Raw genomic sequence first — 19,203 nt, forward strand, 5'->3', positions numbered from 1 at the left:
CTTCTGTCTGAAGTAAGACATTTTAGCTCCTCTCCTTTTAAGCCAACTTTCTTCATCAGCCACTTCGGAGCACAGAGTTCCTGAGATGACCATATTAGCAGTGTCCTTTTTCATTGACATCATATGGAGCTAAGAGTAGAAAAAATACTCTAAACAAAGCATTTAGAGCTGTTCAGCTCACAGAATCTATTTGTACATATTTCATTGTCATGTTTAAGATGAGCCTCCACCACTCTGGCAATGCATATATGACAGAAAATGAGTAAAAGAATAACATCCCCCCCTTTAAACTCCATCTGTTTGGGTATTCGAAGAATGGAATTTACAAAGGCTCTGGATACTGTTAGCTAATCTCATGCCCTGGATAACACATGTTTCTTTTATAGTCCAAAAACTATTAATTTATTTTTTATGTTTTTGCCAGGATACACATGAAGAATCACTCAACAGTTATTAAAAAGCATTTAAGTGGGGGCGTTCAGAAATCAGAACCCGGAGACTTAAAGAGACACATGAGGCTGACTAATTTTATTGCATGAAAAGCAGTTAGAATAATTCAGCCTTTCTACAAGCGCCTCGCTCATCTAGTTTTAGAGGAGTGAGTGTGTGGAGACAGAGAAATGTGCCTTGCTTAGTTCCCAATAATGTCTGAACAAGCTGTCACAATTGCAGGATTCAGGTAGCCTGATTCAGCTTTTTGAATCTTTGATTTGTTCAAAAAGGTCACGGTCGTTCTTTTTACCAGGGAGCTTCCCATCTGGGGCCAATTAACTTTCGATAGACTCAAAGAGCATTTAATAATGAGATTGTGATCTTCTGCCACGGTGGGGAAAGTAGCCACATCAATGGAATAACAGCAACAGAAAAAAGTCTCAAAAAAGCGGGTGAGCATGGAAGAGACCAATGCAACTGTACCTACCGCTTTTTGTTATTCTGTTGTCCCATATGTGATCTGATCAGGTATTGTTGACTTATTTAACCTTTCAAGGCAATTTTTTTAGGGTTTCCGATAATCACTCTGATCATCGATGACCTCCAAAGTGATCGTTAACTATTTGCTGGTCTTCCTATCCATGGATTTAATCTTATTATAATCGTACTATTATTTATTATTAGCGTAGCATTAAATTTAATCTGCCAGTCTGTAGTTTCATGTTGGTGTCTACTGACTGTGATTGCCCGTTCAGTACCATTTTTTCCTCCTACGTCTTTCTTCTGCTACCAGTCGAATTGACTGGGAGAGAATGGATCATCTCGACCACCAGCTGGTGTTTTGTAATGGTGACGAGCAGTGCAGACACACCAGCACAAGTACAAAATGCTGGCACTGGTGGTGGTCACTTGCATGGCCTATATCACCGAAGTCATTTTATATCATAGGTCACATACAACCCACTTTGATCTTAAGTGGGCTGGACTAAAGAGACTCCCCTTTCTGTCAGCCTAAGGAAGTTTAACTACGTATTAGCTACCTATTATAAAAAAAACAAAAGTTTCTATATTAGATAGTGGAAAAACAGGAACTTTTCTGTCATCAATTTTGTTATTTATTACATAATTACCTTCCTGTAGTATAAATAGCAATGTCTAACCAACTCTTTATCAGTAGGAAGAATTTATGAAAATACAGTTAAAAGTCCAAAGTTATTGCCTTCTTTCAAATTTTTCCACTGTCATCCAGAATGGAGTGCTTGCAGGGCCAGTACTGACCCCCAGGCCTTTTGTTTGGCACACCTAATAATGTTTCAGGGTTAGGTAAATTACAGAATTTTCCCTGGGAGGGCTTTGGGGTATACCCTTAAATCACATGTGTCAAACATAAGGCCCGGGGCCAGAATCAGGCCGGCAAAAACTCCAATCTGGCCCACTGGAGATCTTTGGAAAATGTGAAGGAGAACATGCATTTTGGACTTTTAACTATATTTTCATAAATTTTACAGCTTGTCCTATTGATGAAGGCCTCAACCATAGGTGTCCATACTACACCAAAGTAATATCAAAGTAATTACCAAAGTAATAGACAAACAAATAAACAGTTTTCATTTAAACTAAATAAATACAAATAATAAGAGAGGAAAACAATGTTCCAACATGAGAAGTTCTGTTTTGTATTCATTGTAAACACTCTGTGTTTTCCCCTCTTCTTTTTTTCTCTGTAAACTATATCCACAAATACTCAATAAAAATATTTTGAATGAATACATAAAATAAAATTTTTTGTTAATTAAAAAAACTTTCTGCTTTATAATTAAAGGACAGTATGGGCAATGAGAACCTTTAATTTAACACATTTATTTCTTTCAGTTTAAGCCCAAAGAGTTGTGCTGTAACATTTCTTCCATTAAGCAGAGCAGCGTTTCCTTATCATATAGTAAAACTGAGACGTGCTGTTGATATTGCACTTCTTTATATTGAGATATCGCAGGGATTAAATGTGCAGCTACTGGATTTTCACGGATGGCCCTGATGTAAAATGAATTTGACTTCCCACTCTTAAATTGCAGGAAAAACATATAAGAAACAGTAATGCTGGCACAAATAACAAATAATAATAATTGATACCTCTGTGACCTCCCTGCTGCTGATAGTATTGGATATTAGAATAGAATAGAATAATCCTTTAATTGTCCCACAAGGGGAAATTTGGTTGTAACAGCAGCCAGAAAGACACATATACACATATTGACTGGATACTGACTATACAGAAGCTCTCCCAACTTTAATATCGAGGATAAGGCTTCCTGTTCCATCTAGCTAACGGTCCCTGTTTAGAAAAGCACATCTAATTAAAGCAAAACTATTGCGATGACTGTTGATGGCATTTCATTACAGATGTAGTCACTCATTTGCTCTTCATATGTTTATGTTTACCTGCATGTTACTAAATCGTTCTGCAAATGCAAACCTTGAAGCTTCTGATACTAAAACTGGACCAAAACATGTTTTTGTGGTGAAGTAAACAAGAAAACTGGAACCCTGCAGGTTTTACATTTTCCACTTGTGAGTTAAGACTCACCTGTGTGTATGCCTATCCTGAGTCTCAGCTGGTCGTTGGGTCTGTGTCGGATCTTGAACGTTTTGACCTGCTCTAACAGGGCCAGCGACATCCCGGCGATCTCTCTGGCGTGGAGTTTGCCGTTCCGCACCGGCAGCCCAGACACTACCATGTAGGCGTCACCAATGGTCTCAACCTGAGGGACCAATCACAAGAAGATCAGTTTTAACCTTCGAGTAAATAAGTCAACTAATTATTTCTATGAGCTGCTGTGATGTTTTTACTTTTAACATTATCTGCTTTGATTTTTGCCTATAAAAGTTGGCTGAAAGGGAGATAAAACTGCTTATTTCAGATAGAGGATGAAGGGAGGGGCTACACACATCCTTCTTATGCAAAGCTACTATAATAGACTCCTCACTGATTATCCCGACGTACCTTGTATACATCAAAGTTGTCGATGATTGCATCAAAACACGTGTACAGATCGTTGAGCAGCGTGACAACCTGTAGAGAGAGAAGTTTTCATGATTCTGTGTTTTCAGTGCAGCAAGAAAAGATAAGAGGTGGAAGTTTTTAGCTCATATCCTGTTTCTCAACCCAAAGCATTATGAGTTAATGAAAAATGTAGAAGTGCACGCTGTAAATCCAGCACTGGGCGCCCTGTTTTCTTTTGTTGAAAGGCTGACAGACTGGGAGACGAGCGCGTCTGTAAAAACCTCGGAGCTGCTCGCATTATTTCTGTCCCTGGACGATTTCCAGGCTTTGAGGCTTACTGAAAAACACAAATACGAGACGATAAATCAAATCCACAGATGGAATATTACAAACGCACAATCTGTCTTAAATTTAGGAAATTGAATTGGCTCGTAATAGTCGAAATGTAGCGGTAATGTCACCGGCTGGCTGTTTATTCAGAGGCCATTATTATTATTTGGGCTTCATATTAGATGTTCGGTTTTTTATTCCTTTTTTTTTTTTTACAGCTGTTTTCTGAACCTAAAAAAAAAAAACAACCCATTTGAAGCAGGGACATTTGGTCCTGAGTGAACTGTGATGAACCAGGATATAATTTCCGACCTATTTGTTGTCAAGTTCTTGAGTTTTCTAAGTATTAGGTTTTGCTTGGGAAGTGGCCAGGAAGCATCTGCGTGGCAGCTGGATTAAGAGCTCATTGAATTCTCTAAATATTAAGAAAAGGTGCTTCAGTGCTTTGTTTATTACCTCCTTTAGCAGAGGATGCATTAAACAAACCCTTTATGAAAGGAAAGCTCATGCAGTTGCTTCATTCAAAGACACATGAAATGAAATGACTAGTATAACCGACATCATGTAAATTACAGCTATATTTTCTATCTAATGGTAAAACCTGATAATATGAAGATGTGCTCTCTATAAAAAAAACAAAAACATATTTTATACAGATTTTATATTTAAATATTTTTTTAAAATTACATCTTATAAAGCTCCGGGCCATGGTAGCCGCAGTCTAATGGTGAATTTATGTCACAGCGCTTGTGTCCACTGTGTAGGTCTACACAGGGAGATTTGAAAACGTGCTTGTGTGCAGTTTCCAAAAATCAGCAGCACATAGCTCGACACTGGATGAGTGTAGGTCAGATGCTAATTGGTTGATAAGCTAAAGAGAACTGAGAAGGGAGCGACAGTGGAAGTTACCACGAAGAGAAAAAAATCGCAAAGATTTTTAAAAAAGCACCTTGAGAAGCACAAATGTATGGAGGGCCAGGGGTGTCAAAATAAATCAACGAAATACATCAATAAATAGTGAATAAAATGTGTAAATAAATGATTAAAATTGGAAATTTATTAAACGTTTTAAAACAAATGAGTTTATAGTGATTTATACATGTAATTATTATTCCCAATTGTAATTAATTCATGACATTTAATTTATTATTTAATTATGTATTAGTTTAATTCACTTTGGCACTTGTGGCCCTCCATACAATGATGATGATGATGATCTGCAGTGAAAACAACAACAACAACAACAACAACAACAACAACAACAACAACAACAACAACAACAACAGCAGCAGCAGCAGCAGCACAAACAAGAATCGCCAGGAGAGGTTTTTTGTGATACTGCCCCCTGGTGAAGGCAAACAGCTACAACATGTGGACGACAGTCTGCAAAGCTGTCTGTAGCCTGTGATTAGAAACACTGCAGAACTAATATTAACACAAGTAACAAATAATTTTTTTATTCTTTTTTTTTTTTGGGGAGATGGGGTTGCTGCCTTTATTAGATGAGATTAGTGCAGCGAAGAGGAGATGAAATGGGGACAGAGAGAGATTGGGGGAAGTCACGCAGTGACCGGCTTCAGGTCAGCGTCACATTTAGCTTTGCAGCATATGGCTGCCTCCTGGACCTGTAAGCCAAACCAGCATCCAGGAAATAAGGACATTTCTACAGAACGTCACTTTCTCTGCCATTTGGGAATCTGAGCTCCTGCACTGACCCTCTCACAAACTGTAACCCGGTGCACAACAACACCAGAGCATGGCGCTTGCCAGCAGTTGTGACTCATTTTTAATACAAACCTCCATTCACAAAAGTGATAACAACGAACTGCCAGTAAACAGAGATGTCTGAATCTCCTTCTGTCCAACCATATCCTTCAGGTGTTCCCAAGACATTCCCAAAGCATAATCTCTCAGCTGGCTTGTGTCCTAGCTTTACCCAAGTATAGCCTCACTAAAATCCCTCACCTAGGAGGGGCTCAGGGCCCTCGTCAGATGCTCACGCCATTTCAACTGTCCTCTATGTGAAGGAGTAGTGGCTCCACACTGAGCTCCTCCCAAATAACCAAGATCCTCATTCTATGTATGTGTCATATATGTGTCGTATCTGTTGATCAGGCACTGCAAATTATTTAATCCCAACACTGTCTGCTGTCACCAGGGAGCAGTGTCACAAACAAGTTGTCTCTGGGCTACTCTTGCTCATGCTGTTGGACCTTTAGCCAGCTGTGGAGAAGACAGAAGTTACAACATCTAAAAAGACCTTCCTTGTAGTAAAGTGAAGCTGAGTGTTACAGAAACCATGATACTAATATCTAACTGCATACCGACTTTGCTGTCGTCGTGGAAGTACAAGCGCAATGTGTGAAATATTGTGGAAAAACCTGAAAACACCCTTTGATTTATGTGTACATATGTCACTGAGTGTGCTAGTGGAGCATCAGAAACAAAACAATGACCCACTCATCACAGTGTTGCTCTTTGCTGTGCTGCTGATCAAAGCTCTGATAATTACAACTTTCAACACTAGGAGTGAAATATTTCTTTTAACATAGTACTCCCGGGTTAATTAGTGCTTTGTTTTGTCTGGAAATGTGTTTGTACTCTACTATCGTATCCATATGTAATTGATTCTATTTCATATTTTACTATTGAGAAGCACTTTGGTGTACCTCTGGTCTTTAAATGTACTATATAAATAAAGTATTGATTGATTACATGATTTAAATTACTGCTTCTCTGTGGCATTTACACTGTAGGAAAACAAACAGCTGCCACTTAAACACCAGATTAATGATTTCTGTGGCCCGACACATATACCTGTAATCCACACACCTTTCAGCTGCATACAGTATATTTATACCATATATAGCTTCATTATAGAGAAAATCTTGTGGTAGGCAAGACAGCTGACTCCTTCATTTTACTGCAGAATCCGCACTGGCTGACTCTGGGTGCAGGTGACATCCATCACATGTCCAAAAAAAGCACTTTGGGTGAATGATGAGCCTCAGGAATAATCTACAGCATTCTGAAAATGGCTGTTTGGGTGCACACAGAGCCGCTATAATTACAGGTCAAGATGAGGTGAAGAGTTTGATTGACAGGGGGATTTTGGCATTGTGTGTGTGTGACCTGACAGGATTGGCTCCAGAGCTTAACCAGGGCTGGGGAAAGAAAAAAGTTCCTTTACCTCCGAAGTACATTTTTTCATTAGCAGTAATATAGATGTAATATCTGAAACTACTTCTTCTTTAACCCTTGTTGTCTTCTAAGCAATGCATTTTTTCTTTATATAGAAATTAGGTGTTTGTAAGCAGTTATAAGTATTTATTGTGTAACAGGGAACAGTTTTTCCTTTGGGTATCAAGCAAAGGGGAAAGGAATGTGTATCTGGAGTTCCTCTAGTGGCCACTTGGGGCTGGCTCCCCCCAAAAATTGAATTCCCATAGAGTCTCATGTTGAAATGCCCAACTTTACTATTGCTTAGCAATCTACTATTGACCAAAGCAATCACAGAATGTTTTTCCATTCAGGACTGTATACATCTTCCCCAACTGGTATACCACTTTCCAACTAGTTGGGGAATAATCATTTTTCCCTAGTGACTGGTGGTTGCCAGTAGGTTGCCAACCAGTCTCTAGGATGATGCGCTAACACAGCAGGGGTAAATCCATCATCTATGAGATCCTGTAAAGGGGATGCGGCCACAATTAAAACATCTGTGCTTTCTCTGCTTTCCATGTGAAAAGTCAAGATGTCTGCTTTGGAAAAAAGGTCTACAAGGCCTTTTTTATTCTTTCTTTTTTAGCTTTGTCAAATAACATAACCTTTTCTTCAGCACACTGGAAGAGAAACACATTTTGGTTTTTTCTCAGGGTGATTCCAGTTCACCTGACAGTGTGATATTATCCATTAGCAGACATATCTTCCAGATGAAGTCTAGAAACCACTTTGGTATTAAAGTGAGAGGGAGATATGTGGTGGCATAACGTGACTCAACTCTGAGTCAACGTACTCTACCATCTAACAACTGTACTATTTTCAGTCGCGGCCTATGTGTGGGAACACGCACTATGAGACACACTGTAGATGGAGACCCGGTGAGCACTTTTCATGCATGAGTAGAGAAGGGAGAATTCACTGCAACTGCGATCACGACCACTGATTTCTTAAAAGCTTTAAGATTAGCTTGAAAGTCAGAAAAGTTAACACTTAAATGCTGTCAGAAGCAGACAAAACTGAGGTTTGCGATGAGGCATTGATCGGCGTGTACCTGTAGCGGCGTGCTCTCTGCAGACATGGATGTGAAGCCCACGATGTCGCTGAAGTAAATCGTGACGCTGTCGAATGCCTCTGCCTGCACGGTCTCCCCTCTTTTCAGCTGTTCTGCTACAGAGCTGCATAAACAATGACAGAGAGAAAGAGAAAGCAAGAATCAGAAAGGAGGAAGGAAACAAGATGTATATATTTTAATTATGTTAAGTTTTTGAATTAAAATATAATCAAAGATATGTTTCTTTGAATCACAATTACATCAACGCCCCGGAGGCTCAATTATAACCAGATGTCAGTTTATTTTTGCTAATTCTGCTAACGCTAATTTCCTGTTAATCGAATGATACCAAAGCCAAAAAAAGGAAGTTTACTCAATTCATACGTGTGGTGAGAAATGAAATGTGTCCTTCCTCTCAGGCCTTTCTCTGACAGTCTGGCTTTGATGGAGGGGGCCAAGAAAAAGCAGATAAGTGGGTGAGAAAGATGGGATTTGTTCCTGTGGTGTTATCCAAATGCCTAAACTCGCTATCACGTCTGATCTGCCGGCTCACTTTAATGAGCGGTTCGCCTGTCAGTTCTCTGTGTTCCCTTTCATCTACAGTGAGATGGCACCGCGGGGAAATGTGTATCCGTTAATAAAATGCAGCACTGGGAGGAATTCGGAGTCTTTAATTAATACAGGGATTTAACACAAATGACAAAGTGTCATTGAGACACCCAATTTGCTGTGTTCGAGTTCACTGGGAGTTTTAAGCTTTTGGCTGTGAGGCTAAAAAGTGAACGCTGTTATTTTTTTCTTCTTTCTTACTGTGGTAAAATTTGATAGAGGAGGTTTTCAGCTTTCCGTTTCTCCTCAAGGTAAGCCTGTGTTCGCTCCTCCACCAGGTTCTCCAGGTTGTTGGCGTACTGCTCCATCCTGGACAGCAGGTTGTTCAGAATACTGGTGCTGCCCTCTCTGTTGAGCACACAAACAAACACACATAACATGAACATAACATTTAATATAGGGCCATCCATTTATTTCCCAATGCTCGTTTGGTTCTGGGTAAGCAGTCCCTTGCCCCTGTCCCCATTTCCAGCTCTTCTAGTGGAACATGGAGGTATTCCCAGGATAACCCAGAGACAAAATCTCTTGAGGATGTCCTGGGTGAGCCGCAACATCTCCTTCCCGCTGGACATGTGCAAAACACCTCACCTATGAGGCGTCAGATGTCCAAACCACCTCATCTGATATCTTTCAATGACTATGTCTCCTAAGCCCAGTCTACTTACAAAGCGATTCCTTCATCATGCATCTTGTTTTGTAGCTAATGACTGGTTAGTAGTGGATATTTCAGCCAGAGGTTGTCTAGGGAAACCTCTAATGTATTTACCACCTCCTCATTTGTCAATTAAGAGTACCAATCACTCTCACTGGTAATTCCTTCAATCACTTCAGTCAACATGGACTTTGCATCACAAGCATTTTTTTCACCCATCATTGCTTTTTGTCACTGGCAATCTACGCCCTGTGGCTGCCACTTCGCTGCTGGTCCCTTCTTGTGTTGATGCCCTTCAGAGAAGGGAAGAAGCAACTGAAGAGGAAGACAGTTTCAGCTGTTGTTGTCCGCTTGCAACCCTGCCAATGAGTCACAACCTTCAGCCTGATTTAGACCTGCGGTGTCTCTTTGAAGAGCCTGTGACATAACCTACGCAAGTGGCTGACGTCGTTGGTGGCGTTTATGATTGTGCTGGTGCATTATGCGTATTGCGTGTGCAATTACCTTGTTGGGTGTGTGGTTTAATGTAGCTACAACCTAGATCTTCTGCTGAAGAATTAATCCACATTTAATGCGGTGGAGGGGTTTGCATGCTCTGATCTCAGGAGTTACACTATATGGAAAACAGTGTTGGGGGACACTCCTTAATCTTTGTATTTATGAGTTTTTACTCTAGTTGCTGCAGCTGTATCAAATCAAGCTCCTAGCATCGAAGTCTGTCTTTACAAACATGTATGAATGAACTAGTTGTTTCATACAGCTCACTGAGTGTAGTACTATAATAGCACGCCAACTCTGCAAAAAGTCAGCTCTTGGAATTTCTTCCTTCGACGATATCCCACAATCAACTGTGTTTAGCAGCCATAACAACTCAACCACAAAGTCTCAGGGGGGTAAAATCTAGGGTAAGGTCTCAAGGGAATAACCGTTGGGGTGGCAGAGTAAATACAAGTAAACAATTCTCTGCTAAAACAGTGACTGCAGAGATCCAAATCTGTTCTGGCATTAACATCAGCACAAAAAGTGTGAGCCAGGAGCTTCATGGCATGGGTTTCCATGGCAGGCCAGCTCCTTCTGGTAGGGCTTCCAAGGTAATCTGGTCCTAAGTGAGGAGCCAGACCTCTACAATGACTGCAGCATGGAATTCAGAAACCTCGCCTGGATCTGATGAGATACCAGTGCTTCACCCTGGAGTCGGACCTGAGGGGCTGGCCACCTGAACATGTCCCTAGTGCTCTATTTTCTAGACTTTGTTTTTTTTCTTTTGGACTTTTCAATCAGAGGTTAAGCTTACACCACAGTGCAGTGAATACAAGTGGAAAATACAAGAAAATCAAAGCCTATAATGTAAAAATTAATAGAAATAGAGGGCAGAAACATTTTTTAGCACTAGCATATAAACATATTACTGGGGTCTTGTTTTACTGAAGGAATTACTGAACTATGTTTAGCAGTTTCACACTGTTTATGCTGAGACTTCACAGATTAAATGGCACTAAATGTAAACAACACAAAAACTATAATTCAGAGGTCTTATTTGGAGTATTTGAGCAGCTCTCCCTCCTCAAACATGACCACCACTGTTAAACAGGTAAGACACAATAAAAGCACTGCAGCAGTCATTATTTTATATGTTATTTTCAGCATACAGCACACATACAGCTGTTGTTCCCTTCTAAAGGTTTAACGGCAGGTCTCCATTTCCTTGTTACCGCTGCAATCATGGCCCTTCACATTTATTTTATAATTATAAAAATCATGTATTGTATAATGTGTGTGTTTTTTTTTTTCTTTTTTTCTCTTGAGATTTTTACATTCATATGCTTACGCACACACACATACACACAAGCATACTGGTACACGCATTTACTCCGACGGAGCAAGAAGGTGAGTCAGCCACACCACCATGGCGGCTAAAAGCATCAATGTCTGGCATCCTGCCACGTGTCTGCTGGGTCAAGGATCCTACACACACCCACATGTTTAAGTTTAAAGTACAAAACATCAGAGGGAGACATGAAAGACTGATGAGTATCAATGCACTGAATGCAATCACACAGGCCAACCACATATTTTTCCCACCATTCATCCAAAACTAACAGTAATGCTGGAAGCTGAGAAGAGAAGGGACAATTCAGTTTGGTACAAGGTTTTTAATTTTTTTTAAAAAATGAATATATCAAATGTTTGGCACGAGCAGGGAGCAAAATTAAATTTCACCTTAGTATGAAGACGTCTGTTTCCATCTGCAGTCATTTACATTTGATGGTGTAGTCTTTTCTGGCAAGTAGCGCTCGATCACATGGAAACCCCAAGATCCTGAGTTCTTGTGACATTATCAAGTTTTAGTTCCTGTTTTGATTTTAGTGCTCCCTTCTTAGTTTGGTAGAAGCTTTTCTTTTTGTATCACCTGCACCTTAACTTCCTGCCTTTGTCTTCACAATCATTCCTGGACTCCATCACAGGCCACTTAACTTTTTCTGGCATGCACTAATTCTGAAGCTCCATAAAGTGCCTGTGCCCCATACACCACATGTTTGTCTTTAATCTTTTTTCATTTATTTTTTATTTTATATCATTAGCGGAAACAGAGTTGGTGGAATATCATTACAGCATTAGAAAACTCATTTTCTCTATTTTTTCCTGACCGAGAACCACTGGGTTTGTTTGTTTTATAGGTTTGTAATGGGTTGGTCTTAGTTTCCCTGTGTTTGGGTCCTGATTTCTTTATTTTGAGGCTGGATTATTATGGGCTTGTCTTTGGTACTGATGAGTTTTATTCTTCCTTTGCCTTTGATTTGTGTTTGAATGCTGTCCTTGTTTTCTTTGAAAGCTGATAAGGGTTTTTTGTCACCGCATTAGCTGACTACCAAAATAAAACAAGAACCATCTCCTCTACTTTATACTTTATTTCCTCCCCCACTTCATTGTTTTAACTGTCTACACCTGTGTCTTATTTTGGCCCGGCTGTTTCCACTTGTGTATAAATATTCTATATGTGTGTATATGTATAAATAAGCCTGTAATTTGAGGCTGTCACTATCTCAGATTTTCTCTACATGATTACAATAATTCACTTTAATGATATTATAGGTCCAACGTTTAATACAAGACATCTAATAATGTCTTGTCTCCTATTGAAAATTTTAAAAGCACTATCAGTAAACTGTGTTTGTCTCTAATTTACGGAGAACACGACTTTCAGCTGCTCCGTTATTCACACAGAGTAGTTAGCACGGGTAGCTACACATTTGAGTTTTTATGCCAGATGCCCTTTCTGATTCAACCCCAAAGGGACTTGTGTCATCTCAGGATCGAACCGCTCTATTTTGTAAATGAATGAAACTGACAATAAGAGTTAAGACAGATGTACAGAGTCTCCATCCACATGCAAATGCATTGAAACGTTAAAATGTTTCTCTGATTCTGATTTTGTGTTATTAACAATAGATCTTATTTTTAAATATCAGAGTTATATCGACATTCTTGGAACTGAAATTTCACATTTGTGCAAAGCTTTATGGATGCATTTAAGGCTGTAACTTAGCTTCTTTTTTTTAAACAAAGCCCTCAGTTATTAAGGTATCTGCCATCTGGTAGTCTAGCCTTGATGAGCTCTGCGCAGCAGCTACAGGTGCTCCCTCACAAACTTGCTGGTAATGATAAAACATTTAGCCTGCATCTTTTATACAAAGGATGAGAGATGTGTCTGCTTCCTGCTTGTCATTTTTTGAAATTCCTTTTTCAGACCTCCACCTTTCCTTTGACTGTCCAGTGACGCTGGGGAATTGTCTTCCATTCCATGCAGATAAGCAGTTACATACTACGTGCCTTACTGAGATAGAGAGAGGCAGGCTCCATCTGTGTGCGTCTCTGGAGAGTGTAAGGACGCTGTGGTAAGAGCAGACAGTCTAGTCAAAGAGTCACACCTGATGCATGGATCTGGAGATTTGTCAGCTCGATCCTGCTGCTGAAACTAACACCAGGCCAAAATGTCCCTCGAGACCACCGCAAAATATCCATATCCACTGCCTGTGTCTTCTCCTCTCTGAGTTCCCTCCTTTGAGATTTTCTACACATGACCTCCCCAACTATTTCTATATGATTTTTTGATTAAATATCCTGTTCTTGTTGTAAAAACTAAAATTTTAATAATTTAGAGGTCTGGCATGTTTGATATATAAACGTTTCCCTTTCTTTGTGACCTTTTCAAATATACAGCAAAAACAAATCGCAGCAGAACTGTTCCAGTGTAGCGCCAGCCTTTCAGCAAATACAGTTTCTGGGTGTTACAGAGCCTTAACTGACCATTGCCTACACCTGATTGGATAAAGGGGTGCCTGAGGTTGGCTTGGTGGAGATGCCACTTCTCGCCTTTATTCTCTCTGGGCTCTCTGGGCTGTCATTTTAAGCTGAGATTCTCGAGTGGTTTAAAGTGGAAGCAATGTTTCTAAAAGTCTCGTATCCGTCTCCACTTTATGTTGCAGCTTTTGAGCCGAGTCGTAACCATAAAAGTTCAAAGCGGAAGTAAATGTCACGTCACTTTGCTTCCTGTTTTACTTCTTCTATTCCTGTCATTCAGGAGGAGATTGCAGTGACTCCTCCTTAAGCACTGGTATAAATAGTGAGAGAGCTGTGATGATGACAGATTCAGTGCATGTGATAACCATAAACAAGGCTTGAAACTTGCCATTCAGCATCTGGCGCAATCGGCTCCAGCATCAGTGTCAGAACCGCCGTATTCCTGAGGTCTGGTTTGTGCTCTGTATGTTTACTTTTCGGTCCTTATGCTCCTTGTGGATTCCTTTTGTCTCATGAACTTCCTGGATCTTATGTTTGGTATCACCATGTTTTTTAAATCCACATGGAGATTAAATACAACAAGCATTTCTTTTCTTAAAACAAATGTCAATAGTTGCACAATCTTGGCTCTAGCACATTGTCTCTGAGTGCTTTTTTGTTTGCAAAGAGGCTAAACATTCTTCAGGAAGTAACATTTTGGCTGAAAATGTGTGGCTACATTAGGGTTTGTGTGTGTGTGGGCAGTGTCAACAAAAGACACAGACCTGGTGGGAAACAGCGAGAGACTCGACGTGCACGGTATCGGGAATCAATGAACAGCAGAGTGAAAAGTGGGATAAAACGAACAATTTACTGCTGAACGCCCCTGTTTTTACTACACCCTTCGGCTCTCCCCCTAACACACACACAGACTAAATATACCAGCTCATCCATCACGTCATGTCAACAACATACATTTACCTAATGAAAATAACCAGCAAACAGTGCATTAGCGTACGAGCCTCAGAGGTGAAGGGCGTCATACACGTGAGGAGGGAATTAGTTTTCAGCTGTCAAGCGCATCACTGAGTGCTTCTATGGCTATCAGTCATACAGACCCGTCTACTCCAGGCCACTTCAAATGGAAAGCTATACATCACCGGGCCCATCCTGTGCTGAATTACACTGCTAACGGAGGAAAGGTCAAACTGAGAGGAAAAACACACAACAGCCATACAGAAGTTTGTGGAATCAGACCCTAAACAGCTGTTTTTAGAGCATACAGATTCCATACTCATTCCATAATCCACGCTTATTTATGGCTCTATATTTTTATTCTTCGACTCTTTATTTATCTTATGCTGGGCAGTAGTGCAGCTAATGTCATCTTTAAATCAACTTTCTTCTAATTGGATGCCCCTCATTAACAGCATGTAGGTGGAGCTTCTGTGATTGCAGAGTACCTGGGAGGACCTTTGAAGGATACCACGTCTTTCTGACATCACACAAAGCCAGAAATAGAAAAACCTGTTTGAAATTATCTTAAAATTCGGCAAAGTGAGCAAGACTGCAGTGATACCTAATCGAGAACTGTTCCACATATTTCCACTGAAGAAATAGAGAGGTGAAACTGTTGAGCTTGTAAGACAATTAGGTCCCAATTTTGTCCGTTTTGGAAAATTAACTGCCATACCTTTGTGTTTTCTCCAAGTTTTCCTCTGCCAGCAGTTACTGATGTTGAAGAAAAACCCAGACAAAGGAAAGGAGAGCTTAAGGATTTTTCTTTTCCATAAAGAGAATTCAACTGCACGCCCACTGCATGCTGCGACTGACGCCCTCTGTTAAAGCGAATGAAAGGCCGTGAAAATGATTACTTTGGCTATTGATTACAGGGCAGCAGTCCCCCTATCGAGCAGTAAACCTTCCCACCTTCACTCAATATCACAAAGTGAATTAAAGAAAGTAAAAACGATAACCGTAAAGTCTATGTTAAGTACACATCTGTCAAAGGGGTAGCCACAGGTGAAAATCAGCACTCTCCTGTAAATCAGTTTCTTTCCTGCTGCACGGAGCGACGCTAGCTACCACACACCATGAGCTGCAGAAAGCAACGAGCTGCCTCTCAGAGCAATGAACCATGACCTGTGCTTTGATCTTTATGCCACAAGTTACAGGACGGGAAGATCGAGTGCAGTTGGCAGGCAAAACATTACAACCCCCTGACAGCTCTGCAGTCATGCAGGAGCTGTGTTTAATCTGCTGAATCCTGATTTTTTTACTCCTTTAACACAGCACACTTTCTTACTGTATGAAATATTATCCTCACAGTGTTGCTTTGTTCACATTTTTTGACTTAGTGAAATATTAATATGCCCAGCAGCCTGTTAGGCCTAAGTTGACACTAACATCTGTAACTTTATTTTTTTATACCAGCCATTCCTATTTCTTTTTATTTTTAATCCTATAATTCAACTGAAATATCGTGTTAAGCTTGTTTCTGTTAACCATTTGCCACACACAGAAAGAGTTGGAAAACACTATAACCAAGTTAAAAAAAATTGAATAACAAATCGGGGGGAAATTATGAATGACTAGTTTTCCCTGATTAGCTGCACTCATGTCCACTAATTAAGGCAGGCTACATCATTCATCAGTGTGAACAAGCTTACATTTGATTCAGTGAATTCTTGAAGGTAAACGGTGTGTTTAAAAACTCCCAAATCCCAAATATTGGTTTTCTATCTACAGTGTTTTATGGTTTCATGTAATTAAACAAGCCACATTTTCATTAGAGTACCGTGTGTTTGGTGGTGTCACCTCACAGCAAGGACCCAAAGTGTGCCAGGAAAAAAATCTTTAAACAATTACACCACAACCAGCCCCCTTTCCAGTTCTTAGCTGACAGGAGTGACACTCAGTGTGGTCTTCTGCTGCTACATTCTGTGTTCATAGATGCTCTTCTGCAAACTTTGGTAGCAACAAGCGGTTATTTGAGATACTGTTGCAGATGGCAATTGACCTCTGACCTCAACAAGGCAGTTTCGCCCTGAGAAATGGTGCTTTTTTCTTTTCTCATTCCTGTGCTTTAATGGCTTGCACAGTCACAAGATCTTAATCCAACAGTGCACCTTTGGGATGTGGTGAAACAGGAGATGTTGAATCTATTGCCATAGAGCAGGGTGTCAAACTCCAGACCTCAAGGGCCAGTGTCCTGCAGGTTTTAGATCTCACCCTGGGTCAACACACCTGAATCAAAGGATTAGTTCATTACCAGGCCTCTGAAGAACTTCCAAACATGTTGAGGAGGTAATTTATCCATTTAAATCAGCTGTGTTGGATCAAGGACACATCTAAAACCTGCAGGACACCGGCCCTCGAGGAGTTGGAGTCACCTGTGCCATAGAGAATTAAGGTAGTTCTGAATGCCAAAGAGGGTCATTTCACACCATTTAAAATTCCCAAAGGTTTCCAAAAAACACCAAATAAGGTGCAAAACTGTTAGAAAATATGTTTAAATCTGCTGGCTTTTAAATTTAGGTGAATGGGCCCAATATTTGCTTCCGCTTTCCCAAAGTTAAAATAAATCTACTTCTTTCTCATGTTTCTCCTTTTTATCTCTGTGCTCATTTTAAGCAACAACAGGTGTTGGCTCCAGTGTTGGTCAAGTTACTTGAAAAAAGTAATCAGTAACTAATTACTGATTACTCCCCAAAAAAAGTAATCCCGTTACTTTACTGATTACTTATTTTCAAAAGTAATTAATTACTTAGTTACTTAGTTACTTAGTTACTTTTTAAAAACACGATTTACAACCTGAAGAGGTGATAAAGTGATAGATCTTTCAGCCCAATTCTACTTTTTCTACATAATCCATCATACAAAATGTAATCAAATGGAAAAGTCTCTTTTTAAAACTTGTTTTATCAGTTTTAATCTTTTAACTTTATGCATCAAGCAAAACATTTAATTATATGCAACATTCTCTGACTTGAATAAATTAGTTTAACATTTAAACCTATTTTCTACACATTCCAGCACATAAAATAAAATATTTTTTGTGTTTACACTCACTCTTTCAAACAGATGCAAGTAAAACACAGCAGAAAATAAATAAAGTCAAAGACTCAGCGTCCTTTTGCTCTATTTTCACCTGTAAAGCAGGAGCAGGGTAGGCGGAGGGTTACCCTGGTGCAGGTGTGCTGCGGTCAGTTGAAGAATCCGCTCGAGTGTCTCTGTGAGTTTCCCATCACGTCGTAGCTACTCGGTGCTTGCTCGGAAGTTTAGGGGTTTTTTTCGCTGTAAAAAGAAGTTTTCTTCCCACGCACGATGGACGCTAATGTTTTTGTCACTTTTTATGGAATCAAACTCAAAGTAAGGTCAGTACTTCCACACTTTAAACGCTGCACGCTCATACTCTCTCCCGCACTCGATATATTATCCATTGTTGATCTGCACACAGCTGCTGTCACCAACGTCGCACTTGCTTACGTCACTGTCATGAGACATTCTCGCAAAAAAAATCACGGTTTTAGTAACGCAGTAACGCAGCGTTCCTACGGGAAAGTAACGGTAATCTAATTACTGATTTTGCAATAGTAATCCCTTACTTTACTCGTTACTTGAAAAAAGTAATCAGATTACAGTAACGCGTTACAAGTAACGCGTTACTGCCCATCTCTGGTTGGCTCCTTTTCATTCATTCATATATCGAGAATAAATGGACACACTCAGTCACTCAAATACTAAAAAAAATAACTCATGATGAATTCAGTGCAATTAGGGAGCGATTACGAACAGTTAGTGGGTCGTTCAGTCACTGCCAGACAAATCTGATCAAATCACTCCCACACAATCCAGACGAGGTTCATTTGTCACTTATATTGTTGCTTTTTTGCAGCTTCTTTGGTCAAATATGCAGATTTTCATCCTAGACGTATTGCACTTGGCTGAAACCACCTCAGTGCAAGCTGGCCGTGATGGATTGATGACATCGGATGTGCTTTAATGTCACTTCACTTGATATAATCTCACAGAGCTGCCCTGCTCAGGAGAAAACATACGCTTCCTGCTTCGATATGAAACTCAGACCCCAAATAAGCACGAGAATGATTCATTGGAATATCGAAAACAATACTAGAAACATGGATTCACTCCCTCCCCCTTTCTTACACAAACACACACTCTCACTGATACATAAGCACTTCCTGTCGAGTGCAGTGTGTCATGAATTACAAACAGCTTTTTATCTGAAATTGTCTCAGCTGTTTCCAGAACATGACTCTTTGTCCTGTTTGCCTTTTTGAATCTCTTAAACCTATCAGTTCTCCTGGCAGGGACTCTCAGCACGAAGCTCACTTGTTGGGCTTGGCAGGGAAGACGCTGATAGCCAGGGAAGACACGACCAGCGTCACATTCAATTTGTCCAATTATACTGACTCCGATAAACAGGACTGACGTGTAGAAAAGGTTGAATTTGTGAAGAGGGCTTCCAGCTCCTACTGTTTCGGTGTAATTTTATTATGCTGTGAAAGGTCAGTTTTCCCAATTACTGAAAAATATTTTCTCATTTTCCCCTTGTAGTATGAAGCAATGCAGACAGCTTTGGCTTTGTTCACTCAAATATCT

At 40.1% G+C, this 19,203-nt stretch overlaps 1 protein-coding gene across 1 annotated transcript in view; it reads right to left on the bottom strand.

The window, feature by feature from the left end:
- The window catches only part of npr2 (natriuretic peptide receptor 2), a 93,218-nt gene that overhangs the window by 6,149 nt on the left and 67,866 nt on the right, over positions 1 to 19,203 (bottom strand). The window contains exons 16-19 of the mRNA XM_024803215.2: positions 8,847 to 8,993; positions 8,037 to 8,160; positions 3,434 to 3,502; positions 3,017 to 3,191 (exon numbers count right to left, since the gene is read on the bottom strand). Coding sequence (XP_024658983.1) covers positions 3,017 to 3,191; positions 3,434 to 3,502; positions 8,037 to 8,160; positions 8,847 to 8,993 — 515 coding nt within the window. The remainder of the gene's footprint in view (positions 1 to 3,016; positions 3,192 to 3,433; positions 3,503 to 8,036; positions 8,161 to 8,846; positions 8,994 to 19,203) is intronic.

Source organism: Maylandia zebra, linkage group LG7 (genome assembly GCF_041146795.1).
Source record: "Maylandia zebra isolate NMK-2024a linkage group LG7, Mzebra_GT3a, whole genome shotgun sequence".
NCBI classification, from domain to species: domain Eukaryota; kingdom Metazoa; phylum Chordata; class Actinopteri; order Cichliformes; family Cichlidae; genus Maylandia; species Maylandia zebra.